The 26,191-nt window shown below is 34.3% G+C and overlaps 1 protein-coding gene and 1 non-coding gene across 8 annotated transcripts in view; both read left to right on the forward strand.

Annotated features, from left to right (window-relative positions):
* Positions 1-24,226, forward strand: part of MAP3K2 (mitogen-activated protein kinase kinase kinase 2) — a 73,614-nt gene extending 49,388 nt beyond the window's left edge. For 4 of the 7 annotated variants that reach the window (XM_037139853.2, XM_037139852.2, XM_037139855.2 and 1 more), the window contains 8 exons: positions 151-218; positions 390-482; positions 1,212-1,418; positions 3,156-3,304; positions 3,685-3,816; positions 9,731-9,860; positions 14,503-14,680; positions 15,411-24,226. In XM_037139853.2, the coding sequence (XP_036995748.1) occupies positions 151-218; positions 390-482; positions 1,212-1,418; positions 3,156-3,304; positions 3,685-3,816; positions 9,731-9,860; positions 14,503-14,680; positions 15,411-15,636 (1,183 nt within the window). In that variant the 3' untranslated portion in view covers positions 15,637-24,226. The remainder of the gene's footprint in view (positions 1-150; positions 219-389; positions 483-1,211; positions 1,419-3,155; positions 3,305-3,684; positions 3,817-9,730; positions 9,861-14,502; positions 14,681-15,410) is intronic. The other 3 variants (XR_005081749.2, XM_053667406.1, XM_037139854.2) reach the window with 3 other exon arrangements.
* Positions 24,227-24,458: 232 nt separating this feature from the next.
* LOC119045214 (small nucleolar RNA SNORA50) lies at positions 24,459-24,589 on the forward strand. Its single transcript, XR_005081752.2, has one exon. It is a non-coding gene; the product is annotated as a small nucleolar RNA SNORA50 (small nucleolar RNA).
* Positions 24,590-26,191: the final 1,602 nt, after the last annotated feature.

Raw genomic sequence — 26,191 nt, forward strand, 5'->3', positions numbered from 1 at the left:
TCTGTCTCTTTTTGTCTCTCTCTCTCTTTGTGTATATAAATATGTATATATATACAGTTTCCACACATACATACAGATATTGATATTATATAAATTTTTTGATATCTTATTTACATGCTGTCAATTTAATGTGACATTTTCTACTTTTAGAGAAAACTATCCAAAATCACGAATGCCAAGGGCACAGAGCTACCCAGATAATCATCAGGAATTTTCAGGTTAGATTATATACATTTGGAATGTTTAACATTTATGTCATTAAATAATATTTTAAGTGGAAGAGAGAGGGAGTTTGTTTTTAAATAAAATAAAAATGTGTAAATGTGTTTTTCATCATTAGAAATATTTCACGTTTTTAGTAATGCTAAGTTTCTTATGTGTCTTAATAGACTTTGATAACCCTATCTTTGAGAAATTTGGAAAAGGAGGAACATATCCAAGGCGGTATCATGTTTCATATCACCATCAAGACTATAATGATGGTAAGTTGCTGGCAACCAGATTACAAGAACAATTTGTGAAGATTCTCAAAAATAATAAAAAATAAAAATTTCGTATTTAAGTAGAATTAGAAATAAACTTGATTCTCCATCATTCAGTTTTCTGCCTAAAATTTTTTAAAGAAATTATATTATAACTAAAACTATAACAACAACTTAGCTATATGCTAACTTACTTTATAATATTTATCTTTTCTTTAGAAGAAAAGGAATAATTCAAAATATTTCAAAAGTTATTCCTTCATGAAGTTCATACTTCAAAAAAATATTGCTACCTATAAACTTTTAAATTTTGGTTTATATTTTAAATCATGATTAGAAATGAGAATAAAAGTATTTTTTCTACTTTTTATCCCAAATTGAGAGCGTTCTATGATTTTATGAATGTGTGCATATATATATTAACATATTATTTGAATTTGTATTCAGATCTTGTTTGTTTTTTCCCTACTTTTCATTTTTGCTTTCACCTTTTTTCTTCCTCATGTTTCATTATTGACTTTATGATTTACTGTTAACAAGGATATTTTCCTGAACTCTTAAAAAAATAATAATCTTAGGTTTAAAGCATATAATCAAATATGATTGCTGTTTCCGTTGTTTTAGGATTGTCACAGGACAGATTTCTGTTCCTTACATCATAAATTTTAAAGACATTTATTTACAACATATTAATAAAAGTTTTAAGGTAATTATATTTTTGTTTTGTAGGTCGAAAAACTTTCCCAAGAGCTAGAAGGACACAGGGGACCAGCTTCCGGTCTCCTGTGAGTTTCAGTCCTACTGATCACTCCTTAAGCACTAGTAGTGGAAGCAGTATCTTTACCCCAGAGTATGATGATAGTCGAATAAGAAGGAGGGGAAGTGACATAGATAATCCTACTTTGACTGTAATGGACATCAGCCCACCTAGTCGCTGTAAGTAGAAATTGGCGTAGTAAAATATTTAACAGAACCTTTGCAGAATTTTATAGTATTCAAAGGACTAGATACCAAGCCAGTCCTTAGAGTGAGACCAACTGCTTAAAATAAATAAAAGTGGTACTTCCAAAATGATTGCAGTGTCAGGTATACGTATGGTATTACTGTTAAATTACTCTAGATGATTTTGTCCTTCACTTGTATTAAGAAATTTTTTATCAATTAGTTATCCATTCATTCATGTCACATTTCCTTGTTGAGTTCCTGCACTGAGATTTCATATATATTCTCGAAGATATAGTCTAATGGGAAGAATGATGTCTGGAACAATAATTATAGTATAGCATTTAATCTACATCTTGAATATGAGTAGGAATTCACCAGTTAAGGAGGTGACATGTGCAGGCATATTCTGAAAGTGGGGAATAGTTTTCTTTTGTCTGAAGTGGTGGATATCTTACTTGAAAGAGTGGGAGTGGGACTAGAATGATAACTAAGACTAGATTGTCAGATATTTGGACTTTATAATGTAAACAACACATACAAAGCTTTGTGCTCACAGACTGCAGTAATATATTCATATTCTGAATACCTTTCTTTTGTATTAATGTTGTCATATTTTACTTTTACATCTGTGACCTCACACTGCATTGCTGCTATTTTTGCTTTAGACAGCTATCTTTTAATGATTAAAAATAAGGGAAGAATGTCTTTTATATATACCTTCAGTTTATTTTTATAGACCTTTGCGTTGTAGATCCAAGATCCCGTCAGGTATCCAATTTTTTCTGCCTGAATAATTACTTTAATCTTTCTTGTGATAGAAGTCTGCTGGTAATAAATTCTTTCAGCTTTTATTTGTTTGTAAAGGTCTTTATTTCTCCTTTATTTTTGAAAGATTTTTCTGGGTGAAGAATTCTGGCCAGTTTTATTTCTTTCAGCATTTTGAAACTATTTCTTCATTAGTTTTTGGCTTTTTTTCCTCATCCAAGGACATATTTTTAAAATTGTTTTATAGAGGGAGGGAGGGAGGGAGGGGACAAGAAAGAGAGAGAGGGGGAGAGAGATTGAAAGGGAAGGAAGGGGGAGGGAGGGGAAGAGAAAAAGAAACACTGATTGGTTGCCTTTTCATACGCTCCCCTACCAGGGACTGAACCCATAACCTGGGTATGTTTCCTGACTGGGAATTGAACCTATGACCTTTCGGTCCAGGGGACAATGTTCCAATCAGCTGAGCCACACTGGCCAGTGCTTTCATACTTTCTGAGAAGTGTTCTATAATTTTTATCTTTGTTCCTCTGCCTGAAATTTGCTTTTTTCTCTGTGGCTGCTTTCAAGATTTTCTCATTAGAATGGGTGGTGTTCTTTTTATCTTTCTACATCATAGGCAGATGGAAAACTAATTGTAAATATTGCTGCAGTAAAGATTAGAAATAGTCTATCTTACAATCAGTGCCATCTTAGATTGAGTGAATGATACTATTACATTTGTAACCAAGAAAGAAAATATCACACTGGAAAAAATGAATTATGGGGTTATGAACCTAGTGTTGGTTTAGAATTCTTAGAAAATTGACTGAAGAGAAAAATTTCCAAAGATGATGATCATTATAAACTTGGATGATCATGATTTTCTCTTACACCCAAGCATATACTAATGCAATACACTTACTTAGTCTTTAACCATTTTCGTACTATCTAGCTATTCCATTTTAAGAAAATGTTCTTTTTTAGCACCTCGTGCTCCAACCAACTGGAGATTGGGCAAACTGCTTGGCCAGGGAGCCTTTGGCAGGGTCTACCTCTGTTATGATGTTGATACAGGAAGAGAGTTGGCTGTTAAGCAAGTTCAATTTGACCCTGATAGACCTGAGACCAGTAAGGTAAGAATCACTGCACAGACTGCACAATCACTTCACACAGGAAAAAAAGCAGTTTCAATAAAATAATCATAACACCTTGGCATTTTAATTTTTTTCTTAATACAGATTATTTGCAAAACAAATAGATAATTAGATATGTTCATCTGCTTTGTACCATGGATTTTTCTCTTTTGATGCTCTGTTATATTCCTGATCTGATTTAATGTTGCTTTAGCACACCTTTGAGGACTGTTATAAAAGTTATTGTTAGTGCTTTAAAATGTTTTTTCCTTAGGAAGTAGAAATTGCAGAATCAAATCACTTTGATGGGCAATGAAATTTGAATTTTTTACTTTTACTAACAGTACTGTAAAGACTTAACAGTGAGTTCTGTCTTTCAGGAAGTAAATGCACTTGAGTGTGAAATTCAGTTGTTGAAAAATTTGCTGCATGAGCGAATTGTTCAGTATTATGGCTGTTTGAGGGATCCCCAGGAAAAAACACTTTCCATATTTATGGAATATATGCCAGGGGTAAGTTAGTATATCCTTTGGAAATAGACATATTCTATTTAAAGGTTCAGTTGAGGAAAGAGAAACAATAGAACTTTGATTATAAAATGTTATACCTAGTTAATGATATTTCGGAAGAGTTTTAAATTAGTAATATAATTTTATTTTCTATCTTCATCTGTCTTTGTCTTTTTTAAATTAATTTTTTAAAATGCTGACATATACTAAAATAGGTTACATACGTAGCAGTCCATACTCAGATTTCTCTAAGAGTCTTAAAAGTACCCATAATTGCTGGTTTATCCAAACCAGGATCTAGTTCAAGGTCACATATTACATTTAGCTGATATATTTCTTACTCCTCTTTACATCTAGAACAATTTTTATATGACGTAGATTTGACAGATAGATCATGCTCTTATTCTGTTCACAGTGTTATCTCGTGGCAGTGTATAATTTGTTTCTTTATTCCCTTATTTTCTATAAACTCCATGTTAGATCTAAAATTTAAATTAGATTCTAATTCAGTGTTTTTTATTAGAATGCCTCATAGATGATGCTGTGTATTTTATGTTGCATCTTATTAGTAGAAATTCTTGGTTGTTCCATGGTTAGTGATTCTAAGGTTGACTACTAGATTAGGGTGCTTGACATCCTGATTCCTCCATTGTAAAGTTTGGTTCTTTTCCTGAAGACCAAAAAGTAATGAGCTATGCAATGGCACTTAGGAGTATCCGGTTCATTTTCAGCCATCCACCTAATGTTTTTAACAGAGATTGAAAATCATTGCCTCAGGCAATAATTTCATTAGGAGCTAAAAAAATGTGATTTTCAAACTCTGTCATTCCTTCTATGTTGTTTTTATAATATGTAGAGTACATTCTAATACTAATGATTTTCAAAGTGGTAGATATATACTCATTTAAAAATACATGCATTTCCATAATTTAATAGGCAGTACATGGTAGAAAAAAGGTTTGATTTATTAGTCTTATTAGAATTATGTATAGCCCTGGCTGGTGTGGCTTAGTGGCTTGAGTGCTGGCCCGTGAACCAAAAAATCACCAATTCGATTTCCCATCAGGGCACATGCCTGGGTTGTGGGCCAAGCCCCCAGCTGGGGGCCTGTGAGAGGCAACCAATCGATGTATCTTGTACATCAATGTTTCTCTCCTTGACTTTCTCCCTCCCTTCCCCTTTCTTGAAAAATAAATAAATAAAATCTTTAAAAAAAAGAGAATTATATGTGTAATGTATAACGTTGCAGTTTAAACTTAATGGATCATAACACTGGATCAGTGTCTAATAGTAATGGTCTTAACCATTCTCATTCTCACATGAACAACAGCAAACTTGACTTTGTTTCTTATCATGGTGAATTATTAATTGTTTATAGTAATACCACTGTTACTCATTATTACTACTCTTTATTTTCAAATATTCTGTTGGCAATGTAAATTAGTTTATTTTTTTTAATCCTCTTTGAAAAACAAATTGGTGGGATGTATTGAAGGCCATAAAAATATTGAAGCTTTTTGATCTGTTAGTCTCACAGAAATTTATACTACAGCAGTAATCCAAAAGAAAGAAAAAGCTGCATATACTTATTTTGTTTATTTTAGTATTATCTGTGATGAAAAAAAAGGAAATTCATTGCCCATGGTGGAAGTAAATTATGATGACATTGTCCGAGAGAATTTATGTTAACAATTAAAATTGTGAAGGCTGTATAGCAAAGTTGGAGGAAGTACTTATATAAGAAAGGAAAAAAGAATGCAGAATGCTTTTTGATAATGATTATGATATTTTAAAAGTATCTGTATTTGGATAAGTCCAGAAGAAAGTTAGAAAATTGGAAATGTGGTGTTATGTTGGCATTGGTTGTTTTTCTTTTATTCAGATTTTCATTACTGTTTGTACAATACATATTTAAAGTAGAAAACAAAATTATGAATAAGTGAATAGAGACCTAGATTGAAGATAAGATTAATTAAAATGCTTAATTGGTTAGAACTGATTTATATCACAAATGGATATGTGTAATCTTTATATAGTTAGTAATCTTAGGACTAAGCTAGGACTGTTCAGGAAGAGGTAATTAGATCATGTTTCTCATTAGCTACACTTGGTTTTGTAAGAGCAGCTGTCTCCTCAAAGTATATATTGTCATTTCTCGAATTTGAAAAGCGTGTTACCAAATTAGTAATAGTTTGTTGGCAACCTAAATGAATTGTACATATGGTAAGCTCATGGTATACATGGGTTGGACATGTTTGTAGACTTTCCTGAATCTCTAAGTTTGTGAATGATGCTATATAATTACTCTCATAAAATGTAGTATGCTGAATTTTTATTCCCTAGATTCAAGATTCTCCAAAATTGTCATTCTGTTTTTCAGTTTTCCCAAATGTACTACTATTCCATTCTGTAGTTTACCTAGAACTACTCTCAGATTAGAACCAAAACTTTCTTTAATTTTAATACCTGCATTAGGAGTTCATTTATCTGTTACCTTTACACCACCCACACACAACACAGGATTTTTAGCTGGCACAGTGGTTCTCAATTCTAGTTGTTCAAACTGAAGAAAGTAACATTTGCTGCTTCTAGCCACAATGGAGGTGTAGGTAGATACACTTTGCCTTCTTGCCCAACCAAAAGAAGGACAACAACAAATTTAAAAGCAAAAATAACCAGAACTGCCAGAAAGTCAAACTGTATGGAAGTCTGACAATCAAGGAATTAAAGAAGAAACATTTATCCAGACTGGTATGAGATATGGACATAGACAGCGGGGGTGGAGAGGACTGCGGCAAGGCAGCAGCTGGAGGACTGAGGTGAGCAAGGTGGCAGCTGGTGGATGAAGCAGTCCCATATTTGAGTGCAGATAAACCAGGAGGAACAACTGGGGAGCGAGAAATACCGTGTAACCCAGGGTTGCAATGCAGAGCAAAAGCCTCAAAACCTCTGACTGAAAAAAACCTGTGGGGGTTGTGGCAGCAGAAGAAACTCCCAGTCTCACAGGAGAGTTCGTTGGAGAGACCCACAGGGTCCTAGAACAACACAAACCCACATACCTGGGAATTAGCACCAGAAGGGCCCAATTTGCTTGTGGTAGCGAGGGGAAGTGACTGAAAGCTGGTCAAGAGCTGTGCAAGTGGTCAAGAGCTGTGCAAGTGGCATAGTTTCCTCTTGGACCCCTCCCCACATACAGCACCACAACACCAGTATGTGGGTTGCCCCACTCTGGTGAATATCTAAGGTTCCTCCCTTACTACCTAATAGGCAATGCAGAGATAAACAAGTATGGCCCAAATGCAAGAACAGATCAAAGTTCCAGAAAAAAATACAACTAAGTGATGAAGAGATAGTGAACCTTTCAGATGCAGCGTTCAAAACACTGGTAAATCAGGATGCTCACAGAAATGGTTGAGTATGGTCTTAAAATAGAGGAAGATGTGAAGGCTATGAAAAGTGAAATACAGGAAAATGTATAGGGAACCAACAGTGAAGGGAAGGAAACCGGGACTCAAATCAATGGTTTGGACAAGAAGAAAGAAGTAAACATTCAACCAGACTAGAATGAAGAAATAATTCAAAAAATACGAGGAGAGGTTTAGGAACCTCTGGGACAACTTTAAATATTCCAACATGTGAATCATAGGAGTGCCAGAAGGATAAGAGGAAGACATTGAAAACTTACTTGAAAACTATGGAGAAATCCCCTAATCTGACAAAGGAAATGGACTTCCGGGAACTCCAGGAAGCTCAGAGGGTCCCAAAGAAGTTGGACCCAAGGAGGAACACACCAAGGCACATCATCATTAAAGAGAAGGAGAGAATCTTAAAAGCATCAAGAGAAAAGGAGACAGTTACCTATGAAGTAGTTCCCATAAGCTATCAGCTGACTTCTCAGAAGAAACCTTACACACAAGAAGCAGCTGGAAAGAAGTATTCGAAGTCATGAAAGGCAAGGACTTACATCCAAAATTCTTCTGTTGAGCAAAGCTGTCATTTAGAATGGAAGGGCAGATAAAGTGCTTCCTAGATAAGGCCAAGTTAAAGTAGTTCATCATCACCAAGCCCTTATTATATGAAATGTTAAAGGGACTTATCTAAGAAAAAGAAGATAAAAATATGAACAGTAAAATGACAACAAACTCACAACTATCAACAATTGAAGCTAACAAAAACAAAAGCAAACTAAGCAAAAAAGTAGAAGAGGGACAGAATCACTGAAATGGAGATCACATGGAGGGTAATGAACAGGGAGGGGTTGGGGAGAGAATGGGGGAAAGGTACAGGGAATAAGTATAAATGGTAGGTTCAGAATAGACGAGGGGAGATTAAGAATAGTATGGGAAATGGAGAAGCCAAAGAACCTGTATGTGTATGATCCATGGACATGAAGTAAGGTGGAAGAATGATGGTGTGAGGGGGGAACAGGACAGAGGCGAATAAAGGGAAGAAAAAAATGAGACAACTGTAATAGCATAATCAATAAACTATATTAAAATTTAAACATAAAAAAGAAAGTAAAATTTTATGGTACACAAGTGTAAAAACACTATACCAATGGATCTGTTAGCTCCTTAGGCCACTGGCCTAGCTGCCTAACAGTTTAGAGGATCCATAAGGCCATCACTTATTTACAGCCTACAAGTGTTTGGGGGCTTACTGTTTGGAAAGTGAAGTTCTAGCTGGGTTATTGTATGTATTACTACAAGTAGAAGCACAATAAGTAGCCTGAAGAAACAAGCTGTATGGAATAATAAGTGTTGATAGTTGGTTGAGCTCACTCATTGCCTGAGACTTTCCACACAGGTCTGCAAATCTAGGCCAGCAGAGTGGCATCTTTCTGTCCTTTCAGAGACTGCTCGTAAATAGTGGAAACAGCGAATGGTTAAACCTGTAAAATTCAAGTATCTACTTTTATATGACAAAGTACATAGTTTACTAAAATGTAAGGAAAGGAAGAAACATTTAAATATACTCTACTGTTTAAAATAAAAGATTTGTCCCTCAGGAAGGAGTTCATTTTCATTTTGTAAAATGGTTGGTCATCAAATTTGTACATTGGAATCAGTAGGGAAGCTTTTGTAAAATTTAGTGTGTTTGTCTCACTTTAGACTGATTCAGCATTCTCATAGGTGGCACCTCATCCTGCCTTAAAAACCACTGATAAGATTGAAATTCTTCTGGATTGAGTGCAGGCCTGCAAACCAGAGTATTGCAGTTCGATTCCCAGCCAGGGCACATGCCTATGTTGCAGGCCAGTTCCCAGCAGGGGACACACAAGAGGCAGCCATATATTGATATTTCTCTCCCTCTCTCTTCCCTTCCCCTCTAAAGATAAAAAATTAAAATCTTTAAAAAAATAAAAGGGATAATAATGATTTAATTTAAAAAATTCTTTAATGTATTTTCTCATGGTTTGAACTAAAATGTTGAGTATATAAAGAAAAAAGTTAAATACCTCATGTATTCTGGTTTTGTAATTATACCCATTCTTTCTAGAAATAAACGAGCAGATGTCAGTAAAACACTTAAAAATAGAGGAAGAAAAAACAAATAAAAAATAAAGTAGGACATAATGTAGAAGGGCAAGTAGGGAAAACCAAATACATTGTGGGCAAAAAAGCAGTATAAAAAGTACTGGAGAATTTTTAAAAACACAGTTGGAAGCTATAGAAGATAATTAGAATCAACGTAGTCATAGAAACAAGAGTATCCATCAAGAAGCATATTCTTCCACAGTTCTAGTCAGGGACTGTAAAGGGTTGTATGTAAATGAGATGACATATGTGTTCTTACTGAGAATTTCTGTGCTCTCCAACTAAAGTCTCCCACTGATGAACAAGGATTCTTTTTAAAAAGAATTTTAATATAGTGGTTTCTGTTTCAAACCACACCATAGTCTTTTGTTTTCTTACAGGGTTCAATTAAGGACCAATTAAAAGCATATGGAGCTCTTACTGAGAATGTGACTAGGAAATACACCCGTCAGATTCTGGAGGGTGTCCATTATTTGCACAGTAATATGATTGTTCATAGAGATATCAAAGGTAAGTAATGAAGTACTTTTTTAAGTATACAGGTTTTGTGTTTTGTGAATGAAATAAGTAATATGGTTAAAAAATATAATATTTAAATTAATAAACTCTCCTTTAAAATATCATAGGAAAACAATTCTCCTTTCTTATGGACTCCATCAGTATTCCAACTAGTCTTGATGTTCAGGTCTCCACAGTGGGTAGCTTCCCTGTGGGGGTTCACTGAATCAAAAAAGTTCAAATGATCATAAAAATGAGTCCATGTTTTTATATAGAGAACATAAGCATTACAATACAGTGATTAAGAAAGGGGGCCCTGACACTAGATGACCTGGTTCAAATTCAGGCTTTCTTTTTCATTAACCATGTGAAACCTTGCACAAGGCACATAACTCTTCTATGCCTGAGTTCCTCATATTTAATGACGGTGATAATAATGTCCAACTTGTAAGATTCTTGAAAGAATTAAATGAGCCCTGGCTAGTGTGGCTCAGTGGATTGAGCACTGGCCTGCCAACAGAAGGCTTGCCAGTTTGATTCCCAGTCAGGGCACACCCTGGGTTGCTGGCCAGGTCCCTACTAGGGGTCACAAAAGAGGCAACCACACATTGATGTTTCTCTCCCTTCCCTCTGTCCAAAAATAAATAAAAAAATACTTTCAAAAGAAAGGATTAAATGAGTTAATGTGTATAATATGCTTAAAATAGTTTGTTATCTAGATAGTATTCAGATAGCTGTAACGATGATGACATTTTTATGTTGAGATCATTTTTAATTAAAGCCATTGGAATGGGTGTTATTATCTAGGGAGAGAATAAGAAGAGGGAGGGAAGAGAGCCTAAGATTGAGCTTTGATGAGCTTCAACTCAGTTAAGCTCATTTTTTAAAATTCAGCTGCTTTCAGGGATCAGGTATGTAAGGTAAATGCATGAAGTGAGACAAAAGTGAGTGGTAGAGATGTGTAAAATTTGAGAGGGCTTAAATTCTGTACTACAAAGTATACCAGAGGTTTGATTCTATAAAAACTGAAGTTTGGTTCTATAAAAATTGGGTGTGACCCCTAATTCAGAGATGACTCTAGTTAATCAACCGATAAGAATAGTAAATACATGCACATATAAGTAATAAATAAAAAGTACATTTTTGACTGGTCTTTCCGAGGGTTCTAATGAGCTACCAGATATTTTTGCCTCCCTGTGGTGATTCACATTCTGAATATGGCCATATTCAGGCTAAAGAAAATGTTCCTAACCAGTTTCTAGTGATATAGTACAATCTGCTGGAGAATGCTGAGCCAAATCATGTGTACTAGAATGGAGGTTATAGTTTGAGAGATTGAGGACACGGCTCATGATCTAAAAGAAATAGGTGCAGTTGTTCAGTAACAAAAACTGAAAGCTTTAAGAACCACATAGGGAAAATATTTGAATGTGAATTTTTCTGATAGGAGTGATCTCTATTCAAGCCAGTTTCATTTTAGCACTCATGATGAGACAAGGTAAAGGAACCAAGGGGAGATACAAGCCCAAGTGGACCTTATCAGAAGGAATGACAAACCATACTGTTAAAATGAGGTTGGAAACAACAAGCTAACTTAAAATCATTATAGGGCAAATGTATTGATAGGAGAAGATATAAAATTAGATATTCAATTTGATCTCAGTTTTTTAAATATGATCTAAAAGAAAAAAATTTTGTGTGATTAACAGTGGTTATTTACACATGGCAGAATGAGTGATAATAATTTTATTTGGCATATTTTTTACTTTTTCTACATTTCCCAAATTTTTATAATGAGCTATTTTCAAATTGTAATGGGAAAAGAAAGATACCTGATGATATTTAAGTTTAAGTGAGTTCATAATGAAACCTAGGAAAAAATAATTGATCATTGTTACTAGGGAACCAATTCATAACAGAGTTCCTTTATTCTGCCTTTCTTTTCCTAATTAAACCATTGAGAACTAAAGAGTAGATGAAAGGAAACTTATCTTTCAGTTATAGAACAGATACATCAGACATATGAACATATTAAATACGACCCCTTGGGATGGAGTCAGCGAAATCTAGTCAGGAAAGCTGCAGGCAAACAACTTAGGTTCTTCATAAATTGCAAAGGAAAAATGGTTAGAGGGAACTTTAGAAAAGACTTAAAAGATACATCATTGAGTCTCAATGTTAGGAACTTACTTGGATTCTGATTTTTAAAAAACTGTAAAATACACTGAGTGTATATTTAACATTATTAAGGCATTGTTTTCCTGTTAGGTGTAATATGACTCCTTATCTTTTAAATCTACATATTGAACTGTTGAGATGATGTCTTGAATTTACTTCAGATAATATGAGGGAAAGAGGGAGTGGCTGGCAGTATGGTTGGGGAAGATTTTCAGATGGTGGGTGAGGTGAGTGATGGGTACATAAACTATTGTACCTGTTTTTGTAGATGTTTGAAAAATCTTTGTAATAGCTTACTTTACTTCAAAAACAACTTCACCCATGGGCATGCTTATTGATTTTAGAGAGAGGGAAGGGAAGGAAGGAAGAGAAACAATGATAAGAGAGACAATGATCAATCACCACTCATACACACCCCAATCCGGGACAGAACATAAAACCTAGGCATGTGGCTTGGCAGGGAATTGAACCCGCAATCTTTCAGTTTATGGGATGATGCTCTAACCAGCTGAGCCACACTGGCCAGGGCAATAGCTGACTCTTAAGGTATACAAAATAAGTTTCAAAAAATTAGGAGACTATATTGGGAATGTGATTACATGTTTTTCTCATGTGTGGGTCGGCATTGGTTCAACATTGATGATTACTCCCCAGCGATGGTTCTTCTTTTCTGTGACTGGCCTGGGACTATTTCTTCCCAGTAAAATATGGTTTGTTTGTTTGGTTAAATATTTTAGAGGAGATTGGGTGCATTCAGGGTGGTATGGCTGTAGACCCTTAGGTAGATATTTTAGGGATAGTGCCTTTCTTTGACAGTGTCTCCTCTTACAGCGAGATGTTAAATAGGGTAGACAGTGCAGTTTTGCACAGTCACTAGTATGTGTATCACTTAGGCTTATGGCGTGCAGAGAATGGAGCCTATGCCTTCCCCTGCAGAGAAACTGCGAAGAGCTATTATCCACTAGGCTGGGGAATTTGATGGGAGAATGATAAGACAAGTACAGAAGCTCAGGGTGGGAATGGGCAGTACACATTCTCTTCACTATTAATTCTCCTTCTTAGAGGCCATTAAAAAAATAAGAAGAAATAAGGATTTTTTAAATGTAAAATATAGGTAGAAGACCTAAAAAACAATGAAGTAAATTTTAAAATGAAAATTAGATAAAATGAACTGCATATTTAAAAACAGACTAGACATTATTTAAAAATGAGACTAGAAATAATTTTTATAAGACAGAAACTAGACTTGTAATCCCAGGGGGAAAAAAAGAGAGTTTTAAAGATGATAAATAAAGGGGAAAATAGAGAATACAAAATAAATGAACTTAGGACCTGGATCTTGGTTTCTGATAACCAGGGCTCCTTGGAGAGAAGGCTGATGTATGACTGGTGCAGGGAATATACAAGTTGAGCATGAAGCACCTAATAGTTCCCCAAAGTAAGAAAAGGCTAAAAACAACCCAAATGGAAAACAGACAACAACACAGTGATCAGTATATGACAAATGGACTCAGGAGCCAATCAGAAGAGTTCCCAATGGCCAAAGCTAGAATGACTTGAGCAAAGAAAAAAAAAGGTTACATTGGTTTATAACCCAAAGTATTCAATAAATATCCACATGTTCATACTGATATAAATGAATGGTTGAATAAATGGAAAAGAGGAGACAAATCTGTGTAGAATAATTCCAAATTTATGTATCTACTCAGCCTGGAGCATAACTCCTGATTCCTTAACTGTGGGCTAGGCTTAGTGAACTTCTCCTAAATATTATAGTATGAGAAGCGGGGAAAATGGAACTTTATAGTAAAGAAGTCAACAAACTACCTCAAACCAGGCAATCAAAGTCAGTTTATAATAAATTAAGTTTATTATCAAAGTAAATGAAATTTTAAAACAAAAAAAGCTCCAACCTTGCTTAGAAGAGACTTAAAATATATAGAAATTGAGAAGTAAAATTAATATAAAGCAAAACCTAATACTTAGGAAAATTGTAAAATGTAAGATAATTAACATTAAGTTACAGCAGAAGGGAAAAAGTGACAGAAGTCTTGATTATGAGACTCCTTCAGGAAGTTCCTTCTCAGGGAAATAAACTTCAGCCATAAGCCTCTTGCTTTGTGATAGAGAGAAACTGTGCCCAAGAGCCTGCTGTTGCTTTTCATCCTTCTCTGAGCCCTTTCCCCTTTCTCTTCTTTTTCATCCTCTTTTCCCTCCACATCAGTTTTTTTTCAGTGGGAGAACCTTCTTAGGTTTTAAAGCGCATTTCTGACTCTAAAAATTCAGTGTTTGTCCTTAATGAGCGCTGTTTGTGTGACTGGCGTTGTGACAGGTAATATTTGGAAGATGAAAAGCAACCTAGTTTTGGAGACAGATTGAAGAGTCAGTTACTAAGTTTAATTCTGCCATTGTTCTTTTATATTATATTCCAAACTGCTGATAAGAGTAATGAAATGAGGATGTTTCTTATTTTTAGGAGCAAATATTCTGCGAGACTCAACAGGCAACGTCAAACTAGGAGATTTTGGAGCCAGTAAACGGCTTCAAAGCATCTGTCTTTCAGGGACAGGAATGAAGTCAGTCACAGGCACACCATACTGGATGAGCCCTGAGGTCATTAGTGGGGAAGGGTACGGCAGAAAAGCTGATATCTGGTAGGTTTGCCTGAAAATACCTGCCTTACTTATTTCCACCCAGGATGGAAATTACTGAGCCAGATTTCAGTTACCTTTTGTACTTTTGAAATGGGATGTTGGGAGTATAAGGATTAATATTTTAATTATGCTTCTTTGAAACTTAATCATCGACTAAATAAATAGAGGTCTTGAACTTATCTTCCATTCTTCAGGAGGAATTTTGTCTTAAGTAGCTTCAGCATGGGAAAACTATCTTTCATTTATTTCCCTGAAGAACTTTAAAAGTAATTAATCTTTATTGTTAGTCTCTTATAATTCACTTAATCTTTAATTGCTTAATAATGTTAAGCTAGAACTTAAAATGAACATTTTTTATTGCCCACCAGAAAAGTTTTTAATACAACAGATATTCATTTTAAGCATCTAAAGGCAAACAAAAGAGCTTTAATGTTTGTATTTGTAAGTAAAGACAAAAAAGTTGTATTTAATATCAGGTTACAAAATTATTTAAAGCAAAAATTATAAAATAAGTATGATTTTTACTTAGCCATGGGAGTCAATCCCTAAATTGTGGTTTATTTTCCTTGATTTTTATATTTAAATTATGTTACATATGATTACAACCTTTTAATGAAACCAGGTCATACTTAAATATATATGGATTTCACTCCTATTTCTAATTATGTAATTAACTAGCTCTTTCATCATGATATTGTTTGTGTAATATAATTTTAAAATTTCTTTTTAGGAGTGTGGGCTGTACTGTGGTAGAAATGCTAACTGAAAAGCCTCCTTGGGCGGAATATGAAGCAATGGCTGCCATATTTAAAATCGCCACTCAGCCAACAAACCCAAAGCTGCCACCTCATGTCTCAGACTATACTCGAGATTTCCTCAAACGGATCTTTATAGAGGCCAAAATGAGACCTTCAGCTGAGGAACTCTTAAGGCATATGTTTGTGCATTATCACTAGTGGCCAATAACCACTCCTGTGCCTCTGCCTGGCTCCCATCTATCCATTCACCTTCTCTCTGACTGCACTTTTCTTTTTTATAAAAAAGAGAGATGGGGGAGAAAAAAAGACAAGAGGGAAAGTGTTTCTCTTGATTCTTGGTTAAATTTGTTTAATAACAGTAACCTAAATTTTTTATATTTAATCTTTTTTTCCCTTATAAGAACTTGAAACTTTTTTTAATTTAATTTTTATAATGTACTGATGTGGTTCAGAGACATAAAGCACTTTAGTACATGGTCACTCTTTCTAGATCAAACAATTCATTTGGAATACCTAAAGATTATAGTCTTTCTCTGTGTCACTGACAAACTGATGGTGGTGGGAAGACATGGAAAACAAGAAGAAAATCATGCCTGATTTGTAGTTTTTAATGATAGTGTTTAAAATAAATTCTCATTTGTGGGTTTGAGCCCTAAACTCTATTTTAGAGTAGGTACTCAACTTAAAGAATATAGGTTCCTTCTTATATATGTATTCTTTAGATCTTAACCTCTGTCTACCAAGTTTTTTGTTCAATAGGAATCTTGACAGAAAATATGAATCTCTAAGAGGTATGTTTATTTGTTAATCCTAGCTAGTATAATAAGCAAATTACTATAAAAGATCCATGTTATTGGAATCTATAAACCTTGAGGGATAGTTTTTTGTTTTAAAAAAGAAAAGATAGTATTTTATTTTAAAACACATATGGGAAGTCAGTGAACAGATCCAAATTAAAAGACAAAAGGAGGTTGCTGTAATTCAATGTGTGAGAAGAGACTAGATTTGCCCATCAACGGAAATAATGAAAAGTAGAACTAGTTGTTATTTAGTGTATTTTATATACACTTGTGTTCTTTGCCTGAGGGAGAAAGTCCCAAAATTAAGGGAAAGGAGAAATAACAAAAATAATGTATATTATATCTTCCTACTTCTAGCTCCTAATTCCCCATAGATCAACATTTCTTAGGAACTAAATGTTTAACCCGGAGTATCCATAAAGCTAGTGTCATGAGATAAAACCCTCATTCTTGGGACTATAGAATGTTAAACCTCAAAAAACAAACAAATAGTAAAACAGTGGTTCTCAGGGGTGGGGTGGGGATAATTTCTCTTGGCATTTGGCAGTGCTTATAGACAGTTTTGGTTGTCACAACTTAGGAGGATGCTAGTGGCATCTAGTGAGCAGAGGCCAGGGATACTGCCAAACAAACTACAGTATGCAAGGGCAAGTACCTCCTGCCTCCCAGTGAAGAATTGTCCTGCTTAAAATTTCAAAAGTGCAATATTGAGAAACCATGTTGCAAAGACCAGCCTCAAGTTATAAACTGGTAACAGCCATTTACAAAGCAGGTGCCTTGCAAAAAGTAAATTTCAAAGAGAAAGTGATGAAATGCATAATGAGGGTTTTACAGTAGAAGATATCACTACTTCAGGTCAAGGGTGAATCATCTGAACAGAAAGTAACAGTCCATTCCTTACCAGCTGCATATTACACCCAAATCAGTAACTTCCATTTTAGAAACAAAATGAATTTAAACAGGGAGCTTTATTGAACTCAGCTATCTGTATCCTTTCCTTAACTCAATTTGTAATTGTGGGGAAAGAAAAGCATATCAAAACAAATATTAACTACTTTGTAGGAAAATTAAAAACTACCACTTATTTCTAGCATAATGTATCCACTAAGACCAAGGACATTAAATGGAAGGAGACAACTAGGAGAATTCTACCCTAAGGGACTTGTGCTACTGAAAAATATGAATGATATTAATAATTTGGTGACTTGCAGTTTTTTCACTATTAAACAAGTGCTAAGTACTTTATTTTTAAAGATCTAGAAAATAGTAGTCTTCCTGGAGATCCATTTAGTGATACCTTTTATGAGTTTTATAGGGGACTCAGGTATTTTATTTTGTGCTAAAAGAGTATGATCTTTAGGGATTCTTTTACTGTTCCTGAAGACTTTGGTTTACTGTAACGAGGTCCTTTCTGACGTTCCCTGTAGGAAATTTGAAATTCTACAGCTAATCTGAGAAGTCAAAGCACAAAGATTCTGCCATACTTTATAAGTGGTGGAAAGGAAGTGGTTCACCAAGAAGAATATACATTAGTGGCCCCTCCCCTGGAAAATCAACTGTCAAATCTTTGTGTTGTAAACATAGCCCCCAAGGATCTGTTATATTTCTTTATTTTTTATGGGTGAAGGTATGTCTCCTACTTGAGCAAGATCATAGTATCTGGAGCAGTGGGCTTTTTCTTTGTTTCTTTGCCTTGTATGGTTGGGATTTCCTTATAGCTCATTTTTGGTCTGTCAGGGTAACCAGTGGTGCAGAATATGAGGCAAATGCTCTTTAAAGAGAAATCTTGGGAGGTTGTGAAACTCAAAGCAAAATTGTTTGCATTTTTGTGTTTTTTAAATGCTATAGAAAATAAATCTGAAAAGAAACTACTACTTTAACACTGCTGCAGAAGACCTTTGTTTTATAATAAGAAAAATATTATTAGCTATGAGGAAATATTGTTCTTTATGTAAAGATGTAAAAGTCTATGTTAGACTAATAGTTTACAAAGTTATCATATATTGTGATGTGAATTGATTTTAAACAAGTTGTAAAGGTACCAAAACTACAATAAACATTAATATATACATAAAAACTACTACAACAAAAAAGCTTGAAGTAGGTGAGGTATGGAAGACCAAAAGTAAATTTAAAAAAGAAAATTTTGAAGCAAAACACCTCTATCAGGGGCAGTTAGATATAACACCCCAACTTATTATTTCTAATGATAGTAGGAATCAACAAATGAAATTTGAAATTTTTAAGATAACTCTAAATATATTTTGTTTTTTAAATGCACAGCTGATTCTTCTATACTGTAATGTTTCTTTGCTGAGGCTGGAAAATGGTCAGACTGCTGACTTTGTGCCTTTAAAATGCATTCTGCTTTGATTGTGGCAGACTTTTTGGTGCTGGAGAAGATTCATTAGCAGTCTCACCTCTGCTTTTCAGGAAGTATCTTTCTACTTAGGCCTTGAGAGATTCAAAATGGCATTACTTAGGTTTGGGCCACATATAAGATCTTTTACATTGCAAACAAAATGTATTGAATAAAAGGGTTGAAAAATATAATGGCTAATGGAAATTTTAATGGTTGGTAATTCTTTAAAATGTATTTAAAAGTACATATAGACTTTGAAATTTTTGGTATGAATATCTTGAATATTTTTCAGTTTTCCTCATTTACATAATATGTTTCTAACTTGAAAAGATGGTTAAAGACTGATGATGCACAGGCTGAAATACAAAAAAAATTAAAGTGTATTTTTGAGTAAATAAAATTGGCTTTCACTTGAGAATCTACATTATCAGTAGAAACTATGTTAAGAAAATGAAATTATTTCTTTAGAGTAACTTTCTGCTACTTTAACTCATACATATGTCAGATCTGATCTGTAGTATTTCTGAGATAGAGTTATGATTAGACACATGAAGTCATTAAGAAAATCAAATATGAATAGTTTATAGGGATGACCAAGCTTGGGTTCAAAAGCCAAGATGTTTTCCACATGCAGACTTCTTGGCTAATGGCAGAGTTCTGAGCTAGTGATTTCATTGGAGTTTACAGATAAACTCCAATGAGATAAAATCACCTGATGTCAATCAAGAATAGTAATCTCAACTTTTTAAAATAGGGTGAATCTTCTTCATTTGCTTATTCAGTAATTCTGACTTATTTTGTCAGATACTAAATTAATTTATTCTCAAGGAGGTCACAGTCTAGAAAGAAACACGGACAAACAATAGGGCGTGCCTTAACTCTGAAAGTTCAGTAATGATGGTTAAAATTGTACTGTTTTTTGTGATGTAAGGGGAGAGCAACTTTAGGAAATTATTGGCAGTTAAAAATTAAAATGTCATTAACAGCATAGATTAAAAGTACCCCCAAATTAGAAAAAACCTCATTGGTCAGGCAGCCTCTCTCTCCCTCAGGACTTCCTCTTACAAAATCCAGCCTCTTCTCTAACAGTTTCAGTGATGGAGGACATTTATTCCATACCATAGTGTTCTTTTCTGCTTCTTAAAAAAGAAAAACCAAATACTTTCTTTCAGTCTGAATAGTTAAAATACCTAAAGAAAGATAGAAATTGAATTCTGTCCATGGTATTAATACTAAGCACAGGACAATTTCTTGAGACCTTACTGTTTCCTGTTGTTTGACCTTTGTTACAAATGTAATTGTTCATATTTATTTGAATTTTAAGATTGGTTAAATGTTGGTGAAAAGCAATTTAATTGTTAATTTTTGGTAGTGCCTTTTTCTGTGTATGCCTTAATTTTATTTTATATCAATAATTTGCCCACCAAACTGAAGGTTTTTTCCAAAATCAGTAATTTTAATAGTTGATTTGACTGTGTATTGGCCCTTAAATATTTCTTAATGCCTGCTTCTTATTCCTACCCTTTTCCACCTTTTTTTTTAATGTTAGAAGACAAACATTAGCATTAGACACATACACTGCAGTCTCTACTAGACGTGAACTTCTAAGGTAATTAGAGGTATTCTAATTCTAAAGAAATGTATAGTAAATTGTGTTCCAGGCTGATTGCTTGATTTTCAATCATACTGACACTGTCCAGATATTCTGTATATCATGATTCAGTTGTGATTTTCATAGCAGAGGTAGAATGGCTGTTTTCGCCCTGAAGAGGTTGTTTAAATAGTTTATAAATGTTAAGGCACCGAGACTTGGGGCAATGTGCAAGAAATCCAGGGATAGCAAATCCTAATCTAACATTTTGATGAAAACTCTCTCTAGCTTACTTTTCTGTGAAGTGTGTGTGTCTGTGTGTGTGTGGAGTTGGGGTGGGGATGGGAAAAGAGGAAAGGTATGAATATTCAGTTAGATTAGTTTCTGTTCTTGAAGGAACAATTCAAATGTTTATGACCTACTGATGATGGATGAGAGTAATTGTCCTTGGGTAGGAATGCCAGCACATTTTCTACAAGTAACTAGTACAAATGATTGTTTAGTAAAAGTATTTATACTAAATTGCCAAGCTCTTGGTTGCTAAAACATTAAAATTAAATTTGTATGTGTATATAATAGGTTATATATAATCCATAAGTAGAAAGTAATTGATTTTCCATAGTTCTTCATAAACTCTTTGGAATAGAAATTTTGCCAGACAATATCAACAGAAACTTCCTTAGCTTATGAAATGTTCAAAAAGAAATCTTCTTATACCTCTCTTTGGTTGGGTAGGGAAGGTATGCTATGAAGCCACTGTTCCTACTTCACAGTTGGGTTTTTTTGGCTTTACCTTGACTTCTGCCTGCATTCTCAACAAGATGCCGTGGTAGGTGTTGGAAGTGTCAGAGTCAACCATTTTCTAGTTAGTACTTGCCTTTCAGAGCTGTAAATGGTAGTGAGCTGTCAGGAGTCTAGAGAATCTTTTCTCAGTGATAGTGAGAGTGGACATGATTTAGTTTCAGAAAATTGAGGGAGGAGTCACAGCTATAGTAAAGACAAGAATAAATTTATCTGTTACCTGCATATAGTCTTTTATATAATTATTCATGTTTTTCATAATTCTGCATTTTAATTAACAGTAATATGATATTTTTGTTAATAATAGCAAAGGCATTAAGTCAGTGAGTACTATTGTTCCCTATGACTGATTACTTTTTTGTTTGTATTCACAATCTGTATTATCAAAATAATTTTAAACCAAAGCTCTTATATTCCCTCACATTGCCAAAATGATTTAACACTGTTACATCTGCCCACCTGTAAGCCTTCAGGGTAAAAACAATGAAGTAGGTACTAGTAGAATTTGTATTTCAATCTACCCTTCAAGAAAAAGGAGAGGTGCTTAGTGCTTGTATTTAGACATGCAGAATTTACTTCAACTATTACAGAACTATATAGGCATTAGAAACTTGAGCTTGCACACGTCAATCTTATTAACATCAGATGACCATACATGCATTGACATATGCCACAGATCAATGGTGTACTTTCTTTCTAGTATCTTATGTTTGACTTGAGGGACATTTCAGGAAAACTGTGAAGAAAAGTAAATTATAGGCAGCAGTCTGCTTTGTGCCATAGACATTTTAGAACATAAGGAAGAGTCTGCATTCCAGTATACATGCAGAATTTGTCCCCAAATAAGGGTATCTGAGTCCCATCATGATAGTTGAGAACAGTAAAGTTTGTGACTATGCTGAAAAAGCACTTTTATGTTCATTTATTTATTTATTTTTAGTTTATCTTTTAAAAGCCTATATAACTGCTAGTGATTTTAGCATTAGTATTACTTAGAAGGGAGAGGTAAGTAACAAAGTTACATCTTAAGTTCTAGTAGGTACTTAGACTCTAAAATGGATTTGACATACTGTCACTTTTCCAAAGATTTTTTCCCCACATGGAATAAGAAGAGAGGACTAGTGGAAACATTTGAGCTGAGAAGGCTTATGGGCAGAAAAAAGTGGGCCAAATCCTTGCAATATATCTTATTCAAGTGAAAATACAGTGTCTAAGGATAAGAATACTTCTTTAGAAAGAAATGATTGTTTTAAAATACAATCTTACTTAGTAAAAGGTTTACATTTTTCTATTGCTGTTTTAAGATTTGCTACCCTGCATTCAGAAATATAAAAGAGTTAATACCAAAAATACTTTTAATGCCTGACATCTCTTACATTTCACATGGTTCTTTTTATTCAAGTATCATTGTAAATAAGAATAAACTTGGATAAATTTGAGAATAAACTTTAATTGTTGCAAAGTATGATTATCAATTTGTAAATTTACCCTTTGGCCTAATGTACACTTTTTAATGTAGTCGTTAAATTCTTTATATTTAATCTATTATTTTATAAACATTTTTAATCTTAGTTGAATGTTGGACAGTTTAATTATGTAAAAAGGGTTTTTTTCCTATCAAGGTTGACTTTTTTGCACATTTTTGGAAATGTTTAATTTGTACACTGATTTACTACTCTGGCCAATAATTGTTGATGGGTGTATGAGCGTTATGAATGTGTGCATTGAACTACTGTCTGTGTCTCTATGTTTTAACTTTGAAGAAGTAGCCATCAGTAACTGCACAGCTATTGCAGACTTAAATTAACATTATTGCTTTTATGAAGTATACTTATCTATGGTTCTATCTTTGTTGAAGAACTCAGGAGTTCAACATCGCTTTCTGATTTTGTGTATTTTGAAATGCATTTAGTTGAAAGTTTGCTTGTAACTGTGTTTCAGGGAATGTGTGTACGGAAATGTCTTTTTTTTGTCTGTAGGCACATTTATGTATTCCAATAATTTCTTGTTTTCATTTATTTCTACATTTTTATGAACATGTTTTAAAGGGTACTACTTAGTTAGAATTAAATATATTTTAAGCTTTCTGAGAGATTATTTACTATGTGAGTGTATTTTCAGCTGGCTGATCAAAATATTTTTAAAATTTTGTTTTTAACCACTCAAAATATGTTCATATTTCCAAAATTGGATACAAATTTACTTAGATATCAAATACTCTTGCAAGGAAGAGCATTAAATTTTCTTTTGAGAATTCTTTGAAATACAAATTAAGAGGAAAAAGAGGTGTTAAGCAGGAGCAGAATTCACTTTCCACTAAAATAGCCTTTGAATTCTGAGAGCTATGAAAAAAATGTAAGAAACTAAATTGTCTTGAAAAGATGCCAAGATTTTTATGTCTCCAGTTTCTCTTGGCTGATCCTACTGTTTTTGAATGTTTCCTTTATTCTACCCCAAAGATTTCAACTTTTGGGTTTTCTTACTGGGCAAGGTCAGACTTTCTTTACAAAACAATGCATTGATATATTGTGATTCTCTGAAATTGACTATAAATTGGTTTAGAAATGTTTAAACATGCATCAAGTGTCTTTATACTCTAATGTGTATGTTAAGTAACTGGCAGAAAAAGAATTGGAAATTAAATTTCCAATCTGACAATGTTATTGTAGTTAAGGAAAACTTAGATTTTAATGTATGGTACCATGTAAAATTACTTGTGTTAGAAATAAAGTCCACTGTTGAAGTTATATGTCAGTCACTAAGCTTATTATGCTGCAAGGAGTCAGTATGATTAGTAAAACCTCCCAGAAGCCAGATACAGTGTGATATGTGCCACGTTTCATTTATATTTTGACTTTGTGTTGTTAAAGTTGTATTTGTAAAAATGTGTAAATATGAGTTTTGTAGTTTTTATGTATTTGTTTTTCTTGCTGGTAAATAGCCATTTAAAAATTTAATGTGAAAGAAACCATGTTTATATTTTGTTAGTGATCAATGACTTTGTTTATATGGAAATTTGTATATTGTTGGCACACATCTTTGTTTAGATTTATTGTGCATGAAGGCCTGCAATAATTAGCACAATGAAAACTGCTTTTTTTTTTACATGTTCTTTTTTTGTTTGTTTTTTTGAAAGATTGTGGTGCAGAGGGTTACTCTTAGTAATGTGGATTATGGAATATAAATGAATGGCACTTTGAGTGTTAATAAAGCTGATATTTATTTCCACTGTGATTTGTCTGTCCAGATCTGTTCTTGTACATATCGTGTTCCCACTTTTCCTTCCTTTGCCTGAGCTGATCACTTTCTAGGAGACCAAGAGCAGACTAATCTAGAAACATTGCAACTAAATCTTTCCAGGATATAAATCTACAGTGTCCTACCCAACATGCTCTGGCATATCTTTTTCAGACACTTTGATTATCCAAAATCAGAAATTAACAGTGACTTAAAAATAGCATGAACAAAGCACTGCTTTTGAACCTGATGTGTCTTGTCTGTAGCTTCATGGACCATGCAACGGTGCTAGACAATAAGGACTTAATATAACTGGGGCTCTTCAACTTTGAACTGCTTTTAAAAAAAATAGCATAAACAAAGCCTATGTCAAAATGTAAGGAATGTATGTTTCTACAGTAATGGAGATAATTTAAATGAGTACTTTGATATAGAGGGCAACTTAGCAATGTAAGTCAAAACCCTCAGAATGTTGTGTTTTATGACTCAGTAATTCTGTATCTAGAGATTAATTCTGTGGAAATGATAGCAAATGTGCTAAGATATAGCTATAGGAGCCCCAAATTGAGGTTCTATGTCCAACATTGAGGGTTATTGTAACAAAGTACCACAAACCGGGTGGTATATAACATCATAAATGTCTCAACTTTAGAGACTTACAAGTCCAAAATCAAGGTGTTGGCTTGGCCATGCTTCTTCTGAAACCTGTAGGGAAATCCTTCGTTGCTGCTACCTAGCCTCTGGTAGCAGCAGATTTTCCTCGGCTCATGGTAACATAACTCCAGTATCTGTCTCTTGTCTTCACAGGGTGTTCCCCCTCTTTGTGTCTATCCCTCTCTGTGTGTTTACCTTTTTAATAAGGACACCACAGTCATAGTGGATTAAGGCCCACTCTGATGACCTAATTTTAACTTCTAAAAACTGTTCCCAAATAATATTTTGAGATACTGGAGATTAGGGCATCAAAACGTCTCTTTTGGGAGAAAACAAACCCATTATAATCTGCTCTGTGGCCCCTAAAATTTCATAGCCTACCCATATGCAAAATTAATTCATCCCACCTTACCATGCCCCAGTCAATCATTTCAGCATCAATGCTAAGTCCAGTATTTCATCTAAACATCATCAATTCAGATCATTCAAATAAATTGTGGGTAACACTTGGTATATAACTCATACTGGAGCAAAGTTTCTTTTCATCTGTGAACCTGTCAAACCAGACTAGTTACTTGCTCTCTCTCCAAGTGGGAGAGATGGAGGATAGACATTTTTATTTTAGAAGGGAGAAATCAAAAGGAAAAAAGGCCTGTGTCCCAAACAAGTCTAAAACCTAATGGGCCAACAGATTGTCTTTTATTCTAATACTTGAACATTTTCATAGGCTCCAGGCTGTCTTGAGGAGCCCCCTGGAGTGGTGGCATTGCTTCCTCATAGCCAAGGAAATGGCCTAAAATCATTGGACCCACACCCTGGGCCTTTGCTTTCCTGGCCCATGGTGGCAGCAGCAGCCCTGCTGGCCTCTGAAATGCCCTCAGGTCACTCTTTTGGAAGTATAACACCTTCAGTTAAACAGCTCTATCAGTCCCTTTCTTGCCCATAGAATTCCAGCCTGCCTTCATTTAGTTCCATCTCTGTCCTCTTCCAAGCTGGCAGGGTTTCTGCTGAGATAGTTGATTGCTTCCATAAGTCTTTAGCAAATAGTTTCTAGCCACACATCCTTGGTATTTTCTGTAGAGCATACTTTCTCATTTACCATATAATTAGGATGAGAATTTTCCAAATCTTCAAGTCGGGCTTCTTTTTCTTTAACAATTCCTTCTTCAGTTTATTTCTTTCCTCACAGTTTAGTATTAGCAAATAGAAGCCAGGCTGAACCTTCAACCTGTGCTTAGAACTTTATTCAGCTAAATAACCAATTTTATTGCTTACAACGTCTTTCCATCCAACAGAAAACAATCCAGC

This window comes from Artibeus jamaicensis, unplaced genomic scaffold (assembly GCF_021234435.1).
Source record: "Artibeus jamaicensis isolate MK-2021 breed Jamaican fruit bat unplaced genomic scaffold, CSHL_Jam_final contig_469, whole genome shotgun sequence".
In the NCBI taxonomy this organism is placed as follows: Eukaryota; Metazoa; Chordata; class Mammalia; order Chiroptera; family Phyllostomidae; genus Artibeus; species Artibeus jamaicensis.